The 14347-nt window shown below is 38.8% G+C and overlaps 1 protein-coding gene across 1 annotated transcript; it reads left to right on the forward strand.

The window, feature by feature from the left end:
* The first annotated feature begins 4289 nt into the window (after positions 1–4289).
* slc51a (solute carrier family 51 member A) lies at positions 4290–12351 on the forward strand. The gene is made up of 8 exons (XM_019274545.2): positions 4290–4544; positions 7583–7734; positions 8738–8811; positions 9082–9240; positions 10404–10515; positions 11265–11411; positions 11649–11754; positions 11957–12351. The coding sequence occupies exons 1-8, from the start codon at positions 4469–4471 to the stop codon at positions 12103–12105; spliced, it is 975 nt and encodes a 324-aa protein (XP_019130090.1). The 5' UTR covers positions 4290–4468; the 3' UTR covers positions 12106–12351.
* The last annotated feature ends 1996 nt before the right edge of the window (positions 12352–14347 follow it).

The following is a 14347-nucleotide window of genomic DNA, read 5'->3' on the forward strand; positions in this document are numbered from 1 at the left end:
GTCTAAGTCCAAGTAGTAGTAGTAGTCTAAGTTTTGCCTTGCTCTCAGTTTTTTAAATATTTTAAGATACACACTTAAAGGAGCACTTCACTACTACAAATTTCACACACATTCTTCTTCCTTGTTTAAACCTGCCTACCTGCGAACATTCAGTTCTCACAATTCAAATTCAGTTTTCAAAATTCAATTTAAATTTTCTGTGACAAACATTCGGGTAGTTGAGGCAGAGCAATCGAGCGCAGATACACGGGACGCCTCTTCGGCCAATCAGTACCTCCTCACAATTCAACTGTGAGAATTGAATGTTCAATTTTCAAACTAATAAATTCAATTTCAAATTACAATTCAGATTCAGTTTTTCAATGCAATGATTCAAATTGAACAATACAAATTCAAATTATGTGATTCAAATTCCGTTTTTTAATGAAATTATTAAGTTAGTTATCAAGTTAAGCAATTCAAATATAAATGATTCAAATTCAGTTTCTGGTGGCACATATTTCAGCCCATAGGGGCTGACTTTCTAAGACCGTCGGCTGTCTGATGTTGATTTGAACTGTCAATGTTTCATGACTTCCAGTGTATCTAGCGGATATCTGAGCCAAGTTCCTGCAGTTCCTCTGTAGTCTGATTAGCAACTTGATATGCAAGAATGATGAGAAAGGAACATTTTGGCTACTCTATAAACAGACTAAACAGATATTGACACACGAAAGCAAATATAAAGCTGAATCACCAATGGGCTCTGACAGATGTTTGTTCACAGTGATTACACACCTCAAATAGTTTCAGTTTCAAACTTCAAGTCATCTTCAAGTGATATCACTTAAAGGCAGTTTATCAAACTTTGCACTGGGTTGCTCTGGAGACACACAAGGTCAACAAGCGAAAGGGAAGTGTCAAAAACAGTTCCTCTATCGGCCAATTGGGGGGACCCAGGCATCAATCAATACGCCTCAGCTCCAGCTAATGAAAGGTAACTTTAATAACTTACTTAAGGGTTCCCCTTGTTTTGCAATGAGTTATTACGTAACAAGTGCTGAGCAGATGTGTTTTTTGGCAATCTGGCTTCAAGACAAATGCTGAACTTACACTGTGTTTCAAGGAAGAAACATCTGCAAGCACTAAATTCCTGAAGTCAGTGTTCAAATGCAGAATGCAGACTGTGTGCTATTCTTACGCTCTCTATATGGAAGAGAAAAAAAACACAGTTGGTACTTCACTTGCAAGCGTTTTACTCAAATAAATAATAAAGTATTGGTGTGCTTTCTCCAAGTAGGAAACCAAAGCAATCCCAGACTGCAGGCTCCAGACCATCCTGCCGATGACCGATCAACACTACAACCACTTGAATTGTTAAAGTAACATGCCCATTATTGAGACACCCTTTTCCCATATTGCCATGGACATTGTAGGCCCCCTCGAAAGAAGTAGTGCAGTCCATAGATACATACTGGTAGTTTCTGACTACATCACAAAGATACCCTGAAGCCTTTCAACTAAAGAAGATCAAAGCACCAACCAAGGCACCAACTTCACCTCAAGCCTACTGAAACAGGTCTACAGCATGCTAGGCATTTGAGGGGTGAAGAATTAGCTAAATGAGTTCAGGCAACTGAGAACTTTGTTCAGCCAATGGGTTTTAGTATAAGCAATTGAGAAAAACTGTAAAAATGAAATATCAATGACAATGAATGCTTTGTTTTTAGTCCATAAGTGGAGCGTCAGGCAAATTACTTCATGTACTTGAGTATTTGAAGATACAGGAACATCAGATAAACCACAACCTCTGCTATCTGTCTGACACCCAGGCCCTTGACTTCTGCTGTTAAAATGGTTGCTGACTGCTTATTCTCCCAAATCCCTCATGCTTCACTTTAGTTTTTCTGGGGGGAAAAAACACCTGATTCTACCGTATATAAATCTTAATTAGGCACAGAACAGACGCCAGGGTAGATCACATCTGTTCTGCAGATTTGTACAGCACATTAGCCAACAACATAACTTGGCAGTCATGCAAATTAAAAAAAAATAGTAAAGAAGTACAATGATGTAAGTGAATTACTGTATGTGTTTGTGAAATATATTCCCAGAATTTCAGCCTTACAGAGTAAACACTGAACTTAAAGAAAAAAAGTTTATTAATTTATATGATTATTAAACAAATATTCCCTGTAATATCAATTTAAGAATATATAATGAAAGAAAAAAAACAAGTCAGAAATTACTTTTTAATGGCTTTTGTATTTATAAGGTTTCTCTGTGAAGGTGTGCATTCATGCACAAGCTCCCATGTTAATGACCTCTATGTCAGCGTAAACAGTGAGTTGTCAAAAACCAAACAAGACTAACGTCCACAAGGTCAAAGCAGCTGTAGTTTCAGTTTAAAGACCTTTTAGATGGTTTAGCCATTAAAGGGAAAATCCTTTAATGGCATTAATAATTAGGACTTTATTCACAGAAACAAGTGAGTTTGGGATGCATCCCCTGATCAGATCCCTTCCAAATTTCTATTTGCCGAATTGTCCGAATTGCCTTCCCCCGGGCTAGCTTTTATACCCACAGGAATGGTCATGATCACTCAGAGAGAGAAAGGTAAAAAATTCAGCAAAAATCTCCTGCCATTTTCCCAAGAAAGGTCATAAATACTATAGAATATTTATTCTTCACCCAGAGAGAGGCCATCGAGATCAATGAACTACTATGAAATGCTTATAAAAAAAATATACCACACATTAAACTGAATCATTCTGACTCTTGCAACACGTCTGCCAAGCTCATGAACACAGGCTAGTCGTGACAAATCCTCTCTACAGAATCTGGAATAGAGATGTAAGTCAAGGTGTGCCTTAGTACGCATAGAAGTTAAAGCAAATGACGTTGCTCAAATGATTCAAAATTGAATCAAAATGATTCAGTCGACATACAAGGTGAGACAAGACTGGGTCATATCCTGCATTTGTATTAAAGACTCGTCACTCTCTTCTTAACATCCGTTCTCAGAATCTGATTCACTGGCAAGTCAGTTTTCTCTTACAAGGAATTTGTCTCAGTGTTCCTCACACAGTCCTGACACAGACATGCACTTAACAGGTCAACAGGTGTGAATGGTTGTTTGTTCTGTTCTCCAATAAACTGTCCAGAGTGTACCCTGCTTCTCGCCCAAAGTCAGATGGGATAGGCTCCAGCTCCACTGTAACCATGAATGCAATAAGTAATTACAGATAGTGGATGGATGATTTCACTTGTTTTGTTTTTTTTCCCTAAATGTGTCTGCACATGCAGCTCAAGGATAAAGAATTTGCTCTCTGAACAGTTTGGGGAAACTTGAACAGACACGATAAACAGCAGCATCTAGATATGAGGTCAACTGAACTAAAGGCGTAATTAAAATTGCAGATAAAAGTCTCCAAGATGTACCAACTGGGATGCAGAAGATATCTGATGAGATAAGATTTATGTTGGCACATGTGCACTAAGTATTATTCCTCCACAATGAATGAATTCATTGATTTTTTTGCTCCACGCAGGCTGATCTCAGTGCTGTGGAAAACAACACAAATTACAGCCCGGAGTGCAACAAAGATTTGCAGCAAATGCCTCACATGACGATACCCCTGAACATGTTGCTATGGGAACCGGTGGGCATGTGATGTGAGTGCCTGTGTTTTCCTGGGGGCTTCTTAAGAAAAGCCTCCTCCCATACCACACACACACACACACACACATACCACAACTGTAAACTTTCCCCCCACCATCATCCAAAGCCTGTTTTGTCAATGTTACTGGTGTTTTTTTCCAGCAACCTAGAAAATATTCAGAGTAAATTAAGAATAAGTTATGCTATGTTGTTATGTTATCTTGTTACTTGCACAACTCTCTAACCAGGCTCAGTCAGACCAGAAATATTGTATCCGCCTTAAGAAAAGTCAAGTTTCACAAGATATAAAAATGTATTTTTTCAATGGATCTTATACCCATAAAATAATCCCACCCTGCAACACCACAGGTTATTACCATAACACAACAAACTGAAAATGAAAAATCAGGTTTAAGATTTCATTTAATTATAAATATGATAGATGGATATTTCTTGTACAAATCTTATTATTGTAATGTCCTGCAACAAACCAGTGCAATCACAGTTTAAGAAGTGTGCCAAGTCCGTGCCTTCTCTCTCCCTTTTTTGTGCCCACAAACCACAATTCGCCAATTACCTCTTTTTACGTCAATTAGGATGTGGTAACTTGGCAGCTACTCGCTGTCCTATGACAAAGCAGAGAGGCGGGTCCAGCGATTGCAATAAAGTTTTTCGTGGGGTTACTCAGGAGCCCGATATCCCTCCGTGGAAAGTTTTGGAGCGCCCTTTGGAGAGGAGAGTGTCGACTTTGACGCACCGAGCGGGTGTAAGCAGGTTTCTGGGAGATAACTGGAAGTTTGTTGTGAAAATCCAAGAACGGCAGTCAACATGAATAATGGATCCAACCGAAGTATTGATCCGAGCTGCACGGACAAACCCCCTCTCGCCATCGACATCATCCTCGGTGAGTACGCCGGCTTTGACACCACAGATCAGCCCGTAAAATGTGTCCAACATGATGGTGGTTCTTTATAGAGGGATGCACCAGATCTCCAGAGCTCATCCACATGGTGCAACAGCATCAAATGATCCTCATGCTCCTTCCTCCTCTCTCGGGTTGAAGTGATCATAAAAGTTTTTTTTTTTTTGCATTGGATCCCTGTCAAGCTCTCGAAGATGCTGTAAACATTTGATTAGTAAACAGGCAAATGAATGGCACTTGTTGAAGCAGGGCTCTGTTCTCAGTGGCAGGTTTCAACAAATTATAAGGCTTAATCCACTAATCCATTTCACTGGGGTGTTGGTGTTATTATTATAAATTCTTATTTAGGTCTAGCTCATGTTGGATTATTTATTTCAGCGGTGACATCTGCAGCAATGTGGAGAGAAAATCCACTTAAACAGAGCTCAGCAATATTTTTATGACTCAAATCCTAAAGTAACTCTAAATCCATGTATAAATCATAATAAATGTGTTTGTATGGAAGTGCAGTAATTCATGTTTTTAAACCTTTGTACATGTATGTATGTTGAATTTAGGTCATTTAGTAATAGTGTCATAGTTTTTTCAGCTGTCTAATGTACTGACCGCTAACTTGGTCAATATTTTTTTTAAAAAAACTTTCAGGGATATTTTGCATATATATATATATAATAGTACTAGATTTGTCAGTAAAAAAAAAAAGATCATTCAGTTTCCATTTTACAGGACATGTGTGGCTGATAGGATGCGAGTAAAACTGAAACTGAAATCATGCAGAAGGACTGAGATAGTTTAAGTAGGTGAAGGAAAACAATAAAACATTTTATGTTAATGGAGTTTAGAAGAAATTCAAAAGTTCAAACGAGGAATTTCATATGACAAAAAAAAAAATCACTGAACAATACCTGTCGAGAGAAATCACAAAAACTGGAATGTGTTGTACGTATTGTGTGTTTTGTGTACTACTGATTACCACTAATGACTGAATACCAGAGAATAAATGATGACGAATAGGTAATTACTTACCAGAATACGATAACAAACGTTTTACTTTTGTTTCATTTACTTCCTTTCTTCTTTGTAATCAGCTATTTTTGTCTTTGTCTGAAACATCTGTTTGAGCAATTCAAGTGTGACCACACGCGTCTGGTGATGCCCATCTACAAAGCTGTTCCCGCAAATGCCAGCCTGCCAACTGGCATTGCGCATAAACCATCCTCCGTCCATTGATGTTCTGTTTGTTGTTGTCAAGTCTGAAATAAACACAGAACTCTGGCTTATATGATATATTACATAACACAGTTAGAGGCTCTGTCTATTAACTTGTGTCATTTTGTAAACATGCATGTCTATGGAAACGGTCTGCATTTCATTACATGCCCTGCTGTTTTCTATCTGTTTTTGGAGTTTTTGGACACAAATTAAGACACAAATAAGCCATTAAACTTTGATTACTGCAGTGCATTTCTTTTTAACCTTCAAAATATGGCTCTCCAATTTTTGTTAAAGTTAGTGGCAATTATATTTGGTTATCGTTACTGTAAAGGTCTAGTGTGTCAGATTTAGGGGGCTCTATTTACAAAGAAATTAAATATAATATGCCTAACTTTGTTTTTCATTACTGTATTATAACCTAAAAATAAGAATTGTTATGATTTTGTTGCCTTAGAATGAGCCTGCAGTCCTTTTTAACGTCCATCATGTTGCACCGCTATGTTTCTACAGTAGCCCATAATGGAACTAAACATTAAGTCTAGACAGGGTATTTTGTGTTTTCCGCACGTTTCATAGGCACCATAGTTTCTCCCTCACACTTGGAACAGGAGGGTGAGTGGAGCCGGTTGCAATCAGCAACTACACCATTAAATAACACTAAGTCCTACACACAGATCCTTTTAAATGATTGAAAATGTAAACCACATTTTAACATGATACTTGCTTTTCTCCAGACTATAAATATATATATTTATAGCCATGTTAGCGGCATGGCTGTATGGTCTATCTGAAATATCGTACAGACATTCATGAGCCCAGAAGCATGAATCCAGCTGACTACCTTTAGTGCCGCCACCACCAGGCCTTTAGTGAAATAACTTGACAGCTTTTGGATGGATTGGTGCTGAACTTGGGAGAGAAGTTCACGGTTCCAAGATGTGGAAGACTAATGACTTTGGTGATCCCTTGACATTTCATCTAGCATGACCATGAGGTTGACATTTGGTGATTTTTAGTCTTAACGTGTTACAATGCTAACATGCTAAACCAAGATAGAGAATAGGATGAATGTTATTCCTGCCGATCATTAACATGATAGCAATGTCATATTTTTTTTTTCAATGATCGCACCACAACGCTTTCCACAGCCTCACAGAGTCCGTTTCACTTGTTATTTTCTGGAAGTGATTTATTCAGCTTGCATAAATAAACATTTCAAGGCTTAGATAAAGGCTATAAAAACATACAAGATAACTGTGTACAATCCAAGATCAGATCAGCTTTTGGAGAATGTCCTGTAGGTCCAGCATTGAAGCTCAAATTTAAGGACTTTGTCAAATGGACCAAAGTACTTCACAGAGAAAAAATAAAAACAGAAATAAAAACAATTATTTTGCAAAAATAAATCAAATTTGGCCATACATTGATAAAATGGGGCGTTACGGTGGTTTTGGGGGTTTGCACGATCTCACAGTGTCTACGGGGGTTCTCTCTGACTTTCTCCCACAGTCCAAAGACATTAACTTAATAGGTGTATTGGTGACTCTAAATTTAGGTGTGAATGGTTGTTTGCCTGTCTGTGTCAGCCCTGTGATAACCGGGCAGCTTGTCCAGGGTGTATCCAGCCTCTTGCCCACTGCCAGCTTGGATAGGCTCCAGGCCTCCGCTACCTCGTTAAGGATAAGTGTTTACAGGAAATGGGTGTACAATAATAGCCAAATAAAAGACCTAAAAACTGCAACAATAAAATCTTAAAAGTAAATAAAAAATACTAATTTGTTGTCATTTTCCTTTTCTCTCTCCAGAGTTGGATGTTTTTGGCATCATCCTGTACTCCGTACTCACCTTCATGGCGACAGTGTCCATGCTGGTCTACATAGAGGAGTGTATCTACATCTATCGGAAAGTGCCCGCCAATAAGAAGAGTGTAATCATCTGGGTAAATGGGGCGGCGCCGGTAAGAAAAACACTATGGATAGTAACAGTCCCGGCCCTAACCAATTTGGCGCCCTAGGCAAGATTTTATATAGATTAATATAAATAGCCTACGCAGAGTATAAGATTTAACTGCCCACAAAATAAAAGCTGTAAACAAGAGGTGGAGGCGACAGGAGGATCGCTTGATATTGCTGAAGTGGAGATAACTGGTGACTGTGGGAGATTAGATATCTCAACAGCACATCTGAAGAGAGAAGAGGAGTGTGTGAAACCACTGGGTGATACAGTCTAATCATAAAAAAACATGATACCAAGAATAAAATAAAAACGAAATACTATACTATGCAATTATTTCTGATATGCAAAGTAGATTCAGTCTAGATTTATTCAAAATAAGTAGTAAACTGTAGTATAACATATGGGAATGCTAAGTGTTAACATTAATGATGGTGCACTTTAACACTGATGTAAAGTTTAACACTATAAACACACAATATGAACTGTAACACAACAAACAACCAGCCTTACAGCTCTAATATATGAAGGTGTGGAAAATGAACAACATTTGGCTGACAATTACAAGGAGAGCAAACATTAGATAACCACATGTCAATAAAAATGTAGACAGATGTATAACACCTGTTGAACAGATCTAATCTTTACAAATGACCCTCAGAGTAAGGTGGGAGTAGTCACCTACATTATTTTCCATAACAGCTGTTAGGTGCCTCCAGGAGGAAGGGGGGCTTAGGAAAGTATTGTTGTTGTTATTATTATTTAATAGGTTTTGCTATTCAGTTAAATTAACATGGGCTTATTTTGTCATATCAACAAATAATAGTACCAACGAGTTTTGGTAGAAGAAAAGTTTTTTTATTTTTTATTTGTGGCGCCCTTAGCATTTGCCTATACTGCCTATACCAACGGGCCGGCACTGGATAGTAAGCAAAATGATAAAGACACACATGTGCTGGTGAAATACGCTGTATCTTTATCATATCTCTGTCTCCTCTCCTTTTCAGGTGATTAGCACCATGTCCTGTCTCGGGATGTGGATCCCCAGGGCCACCATGTTTACCGATATGACCTCTGCCTGGTGGGTCTCTCTACTTCTCTTTTACTCAACTTTCATCACTCGCTGTGCTGTATGTTGTGTTAAGAGAAACTTGAACTTCATAACTTCTATGGAAAACAGTCATACTGTTGTGTAATGTGCAGGGGCCTCATAGGGCTCATTTTCTCTACTTCTGCTTTTTTTTCCAATCTAAACTCCACATACCTCACCCATTCTTCCTGCATCCTTTGATCGCCTTCCCTCATTTCTTACATCCAATTACCCCTCATTTCTCTTCTTATCTCTCTTAAGCTACTTTGCCGTCGTGGTGTTCAAGTTCCTGATCCTGATGCTGGAGGAGGTGGGAGGCGACGAGGGCTTCCTGAAGCGAGCAGGGAGACATAAACTGAAGATCAGCACTGGGCCGTGTTGCTGCTGCTGCCTCTGCCTCCCATATGTTGCCATCACACGGTAAACACTCCATATTTTATCTGTGGTCAGCATAATCATTACAAGTTTTTTTCCCCCCCATCCCAACATCTTGGGTGTGAACAGCTCCTGGGAAACAATTAGCAGATGTGTTTACAACTGGCAGTGTGTGTGGATTTAGTAATCTGATCCCATTATGTTTGGCATCTTTATCAGATTATTAATCCTCACCAGCTTCTGGTTACAACCATGTGATGTTCGAGCGGTCGACGTGTCCTAAATCTGCACTATTCAAACAGCTTTTGGCATGTTTGAAGATTGCATAAGCTCAGATGCTTCTGTTCTCTGAATGCAGGTTGAACACACTCCTGGCCGTTCAACTCTTTTAAGGCGGAAGAGTGTTAGTGTTAGCACACTGTAGACAGGCAGTCCAGTCATGCTCATTTCTGGATCAGTACAGACTTGCTGCATTTTGAACTGTGTCACAGTTGGCTGATTTGATGCATCCAGTTTAAACATATTAATATGATTTATTAAAATTCTCACCAACATTATCTGCCTGCCGTTGTCATGCAATAACCAGCAGAGGTCCATTTTTCTACGTGCCACTTAAAATGTATTTGCTTTGGGTGAATACACAAAAAAATCCTTTCATTAAAACCACACAGCAGCCGCCCCATGTGCAAAGAAGCCCCGGGTTCGAATCCGACCTGAGGCTCTTTCCCGCATGTCATTCCCCATCTCTCTCTTCCGTAAATCTGTTACTCTTCAGCTGTCTCTATTGAATAAAAGGCCATAAACAAACCCACACAGCAGTGATGATGATGATGATAACCAAGCCAAGACTTGCTCAGCCTTTTTTTCTTCAATGCAAAGCCCAGTTTCCTTTCAACAACTTAGTTTTAGGATTATCTGTGCCCTCCTGGAAAACACTTCTGTTTATCAGAAAGAAAGGTATAATGCCCCTCAGAGGAATCATGTACATTGTTGTTGCACATACAAGAACATAAAATACAGACATTCCTAAAGTCAATCAAGTTCAATCCAAGGTCACTCTCAATTGTCTGAAACATCCTGTGGTAATAATCCAGGTTAGGTTATGGGCAACTGAGCAATGGACCATTCCCAATGGACTTTTAATTGTTTTTATGTAAAAACAGAAATCAGTGGCTTCTGTTAAATGGTTTCCTCTGTTTCAACTCCAGGCGTTCTCTCTTCCTGCTCAAACTTGGTTCCTTCCAGTTTGCTCTTCTGAAGATTGTCTTCACCATCCTTTCCATTGTCCTCTATACCAATGGGACGTTCGACCTGTCTGACGTGAGTAGTCAATTATGTATGTCTGTACTAGTTGTTTTTCTATCCTGTTGTTTTTCTTTACCGTAAGGTGAGTGATGAAATGGATTTGGGTGTTACTGCATAACACTTCATTTCCCAGAATGTCTGCTTTAGAAAGTCATGAGCACAGTTGTTCTCTTTGCCTTCCTATATGCAACTTATCTATGACTCATGATGACAAAAAGCTGCTTTTGCTAGCTGTCTGTCTGTTGGTTGCTCCATCGCTTTGATATGAAATAAATTAACTACTGGATAAATTGCCATGAAAATTGGTGCAGACAAGTTTCTTTTTCTCTCTTTGGAAATGTTGTCCACTACTTTTAATGGTTGAATACGGCAGCTTTAGCTGTTCTTTGGTATAATGCTGATTAACAAATGTGTTAAACTTCACTGATGAGCGTGATGCAGTTAATGTTACAGCTGTTGAACATCAGCATGTTGGCATTGTCAGTGAGGGCATGTTGGCATGCTGACGCTGGTATTTAGAGCTTCATGTTGCAGCGTGTCCCAGTAGTTAACAGATTTCTGGCAGAACATTAATAACCATTTGTTCTTTCTCACTCGATTATAGTTTAACTGTTTGCATTCAACAGCAACTTCATATTTATATGAGAATGTAAATGCACAGAGCAAAAAAGTGTTGTATAACTTCTACTCTGTGTGTGTGTGTGTGTGTGTGTGTGTGTGTGTGTGTGTGTGTGTGTGTGTGTGTGTGTGTGACAACATTTCAGTTAAACATTACTGGAGCTGCAATATGGATCAACCCGTTTGTGGGCATCTTGACGATCATAGCCCTGTGGCCTGTAGCGATCATGTTCATGCACCTGAGGATTGCCCTGCGGTCACTAAAGATCATCCCCAAGTATGCCATGTACCAGGTAAGATCACAAGACACATGTTCCAGATACCTTTATGCACACAAAAAGCTGTTTACACACCATATGATGGACAGTAACCACCACCGCTCAGCTCTATATGGCCAGCTTTAGGTAAACACACATTTCTAATAACGTGTCAGGTGTTTGCCAGGTTAAACAGTGTGTGTGTGTGTGTGTGTGTGTGTGTGTGTGTGTGTGTGTATGTGTGTGTGTGCGTGTGCGTGTGCGTGTGTGTAGCTGGTGCTGATCCTGAGTCAGCTGCAAACAGCGATCATCAACATATTGGCTTTAAAAGGAACCATCGCCTGCGCTCCCCCCTTCTCCTCCGCAGCCAGAGGATACAGTAAGTCAACATATTACTGATATAAACATGAGTCAATCCATCTGTTCATTCATATTTCAGTCTCAACACCGGGAACGACTCCTTGGCAATCCAATGTTTCCTTTTGATTTTATTTCTTTTACCGGCAGCTCCTTTAACAGCTGATTGTTTTTGGGGTTTTTTTTTCACCTGTTCACTTGTGTGCACCTCCCTGTTTCCGCAGTGATGAGTCAGCAGCTTTTGATCCTGGAGATGTTCATCATCACACTGGTAACACGTCTGCTGTATCGGAGACAGTATGACCCGTTGCCCGAAGAAGAATACGACGACAACGAAAACACCAAGATGGCTGCAATAGACGTGTCTTCATGAGAACTCTTAATGTGTTGAACTGTGTGTGTGTGTGTGTGTGTCTGTGTGAGCGAGTGTTTCATTTGTACTTTCTGCATGTGTCTGATTAAAAGATTGTATAATTAAATATGAATAAATATGAATTATATCTTCTATATATATACATTTCCGTTCAAAAGTTTGGGGTCACTTAGAAAATTCCATGTTTTCAAAAGAAAAACCTTTTTTTTTTGTCCATAAAAGTAACTTCAAATTGATCCAAAATAATAACTTCTGAAACGTGTCAGTCTATTCTTGTTCTGAGAAATGAAGGCTATTCCATGCCAAGAAACTGAAGATCTCGTATGATGCTGTGTACTATTCATGTCACAGAGCAGCACAAACTGGCTCTAATCAGGATCAGAAAGAGGAGTAGGACATTAGAGCCTCTAGTCTGAGACACCTCACAGGTCCCTAACTGGCAGCTTTGTTAAACAGTACCTGCACCAACACCAGTGTCAACATCAACAGTGAAGAGGCAACTCAGGGATGCTGGCCTTCTAGACAGAGTGGCAAAGAAAAAGCCATATCTCAGACTGGCCAATAAAAAAGAAAAGATTAAAGCACAGCTCAATTTGGAGCTGTTTGGTTTGGTTGTACTTAGTCTGCTCAGTTCAAACCCAAATAAACACTGTTTTATCATTAATTTGCTGGGATAGGCTCCAGCCACATGCGACCCATGTATTGTTGCCCTGTTATGGACTGACTGAAAAACTTCTTTAAGACTCTGACACTGAAGTACCAAATCACTTTCCTTTATGAATTTGTATAATGACACCACTTATTTATATCCGCTGCCTTTCTGTGAAGCATCACTGCATACATAATGATGATAAACTGTATTTACATCCTGTGTCACAATCACTGGTCCTTCTTCTGTCACTACAAGCACAATGTAAGCATTATAAACATGCTCAGATACATTTTAAACACTGTCTGACTCTCTCTTTTTGTTACAGTTATGTTCAGCTGCACTGTCACACTTTTAATCTTTGCCACTAGGTGGCAGTAGAAACCAAAAGCAGGTAAGACACCTAACCTGTGTGGCACATTAAGCTTCAGATATCAGTTACTCATTATCTTCTTGTCCTTTGAGACACACTGTAGCTCATAAATACATATCACATCTTTTTACACGTGTATCCTCATGCCTGTGTGCTGTGTTACAGATAAGTGGCCGTACAGCAACAAGGTAACATAAAGGATGTTGTCTTGACTGACACGCCTCTGTCCAATTGGGTTGCTTCTGTTTCTCACTTCTTTGTTTTCGTCCAATCACCGGAGAGCTTTCACAAACCTGGGCCAAGTGCGGTTGAGTGGAGACTTGCGGATGTACGGTTAAAATAGTCTAAAATATAACGGAAGTCCGCAGATTTAACGTTTAGTTAATGTTTTTTAAACGTTGTTTTGTTTTTTGTTTATTTTTATAGCTGTAAAGATGTTTTATGTGTGTAGTTTAAACTGGCAGGTTTGGATAACAGACAGTCATTTAAGAACAACCCGTCCCCACTTCCGAGTTAATGCAGCCTGGACTTTCAAAATAATATGTATGTCTTTTATTTATGTGTTTATATTTAGGTTTATGCCGAGTAATTGCTTTAGAAATGAGCAGGGCTGGAAGAAGTAATCAGAAATTCATTACATCATTACATACCTCAAGTTTGAACCTAAATAGTTCACGTCTTCAGGTTTAGTTCCATCAATCAGACAATCAGTAATAAATCATAATAAATAAAAATATATAAATAGTTGGATGAAATAGAATAAAAGTAACTCCAGCAAACAAATTTGATAAGAAATGCAAAAAATGGACAGACCATAAATCTCAAAGCAGAGACACCACCGAAAACTTGGACTGATGTCAGAGACATTTAAGAATTATTATGAACATGTACCCCACTGACCCTGTAATGTCTTCTTTAATGTTGTTATATACCGAAAATTAATAAAATCTGAGTGAAAAAAAAGAAATAGAATAAAACTAAAGCATAATAAAATATATAGAAGCCAAAAATAAAGGGTTTAAGATATATAAATAGACAAACAACTGACCAATAAATAAACAAAAGTAAAAAAAAAAAATAATGTAACAGATTAAAATATATAGACTATATTAAAAATATGAACATTCTCTCCTGCCCTTGTGTCTTCAGAGAGGCTGTTTCACAGACGTGGGCCACAGTAAGGAAGTGATGCCTCACCGTGGGTTTTCGTTCTGACTTTG

Source organism: Larimichthys crocea, chromosome XXIII (genome assembly GCF_000972845.2).
Source record: "Larimichthys crocea isolate SSNF chromosome XXIII, L_crocea_2.0, whole genome shotgun sequence".
Taxonomy (NCBI): domain Eukaryota; kingdom Metazoa; phylum Chordata; class Actinopteri; family Sciaenidae; genus Larimichthys; species Larimichthys crocea.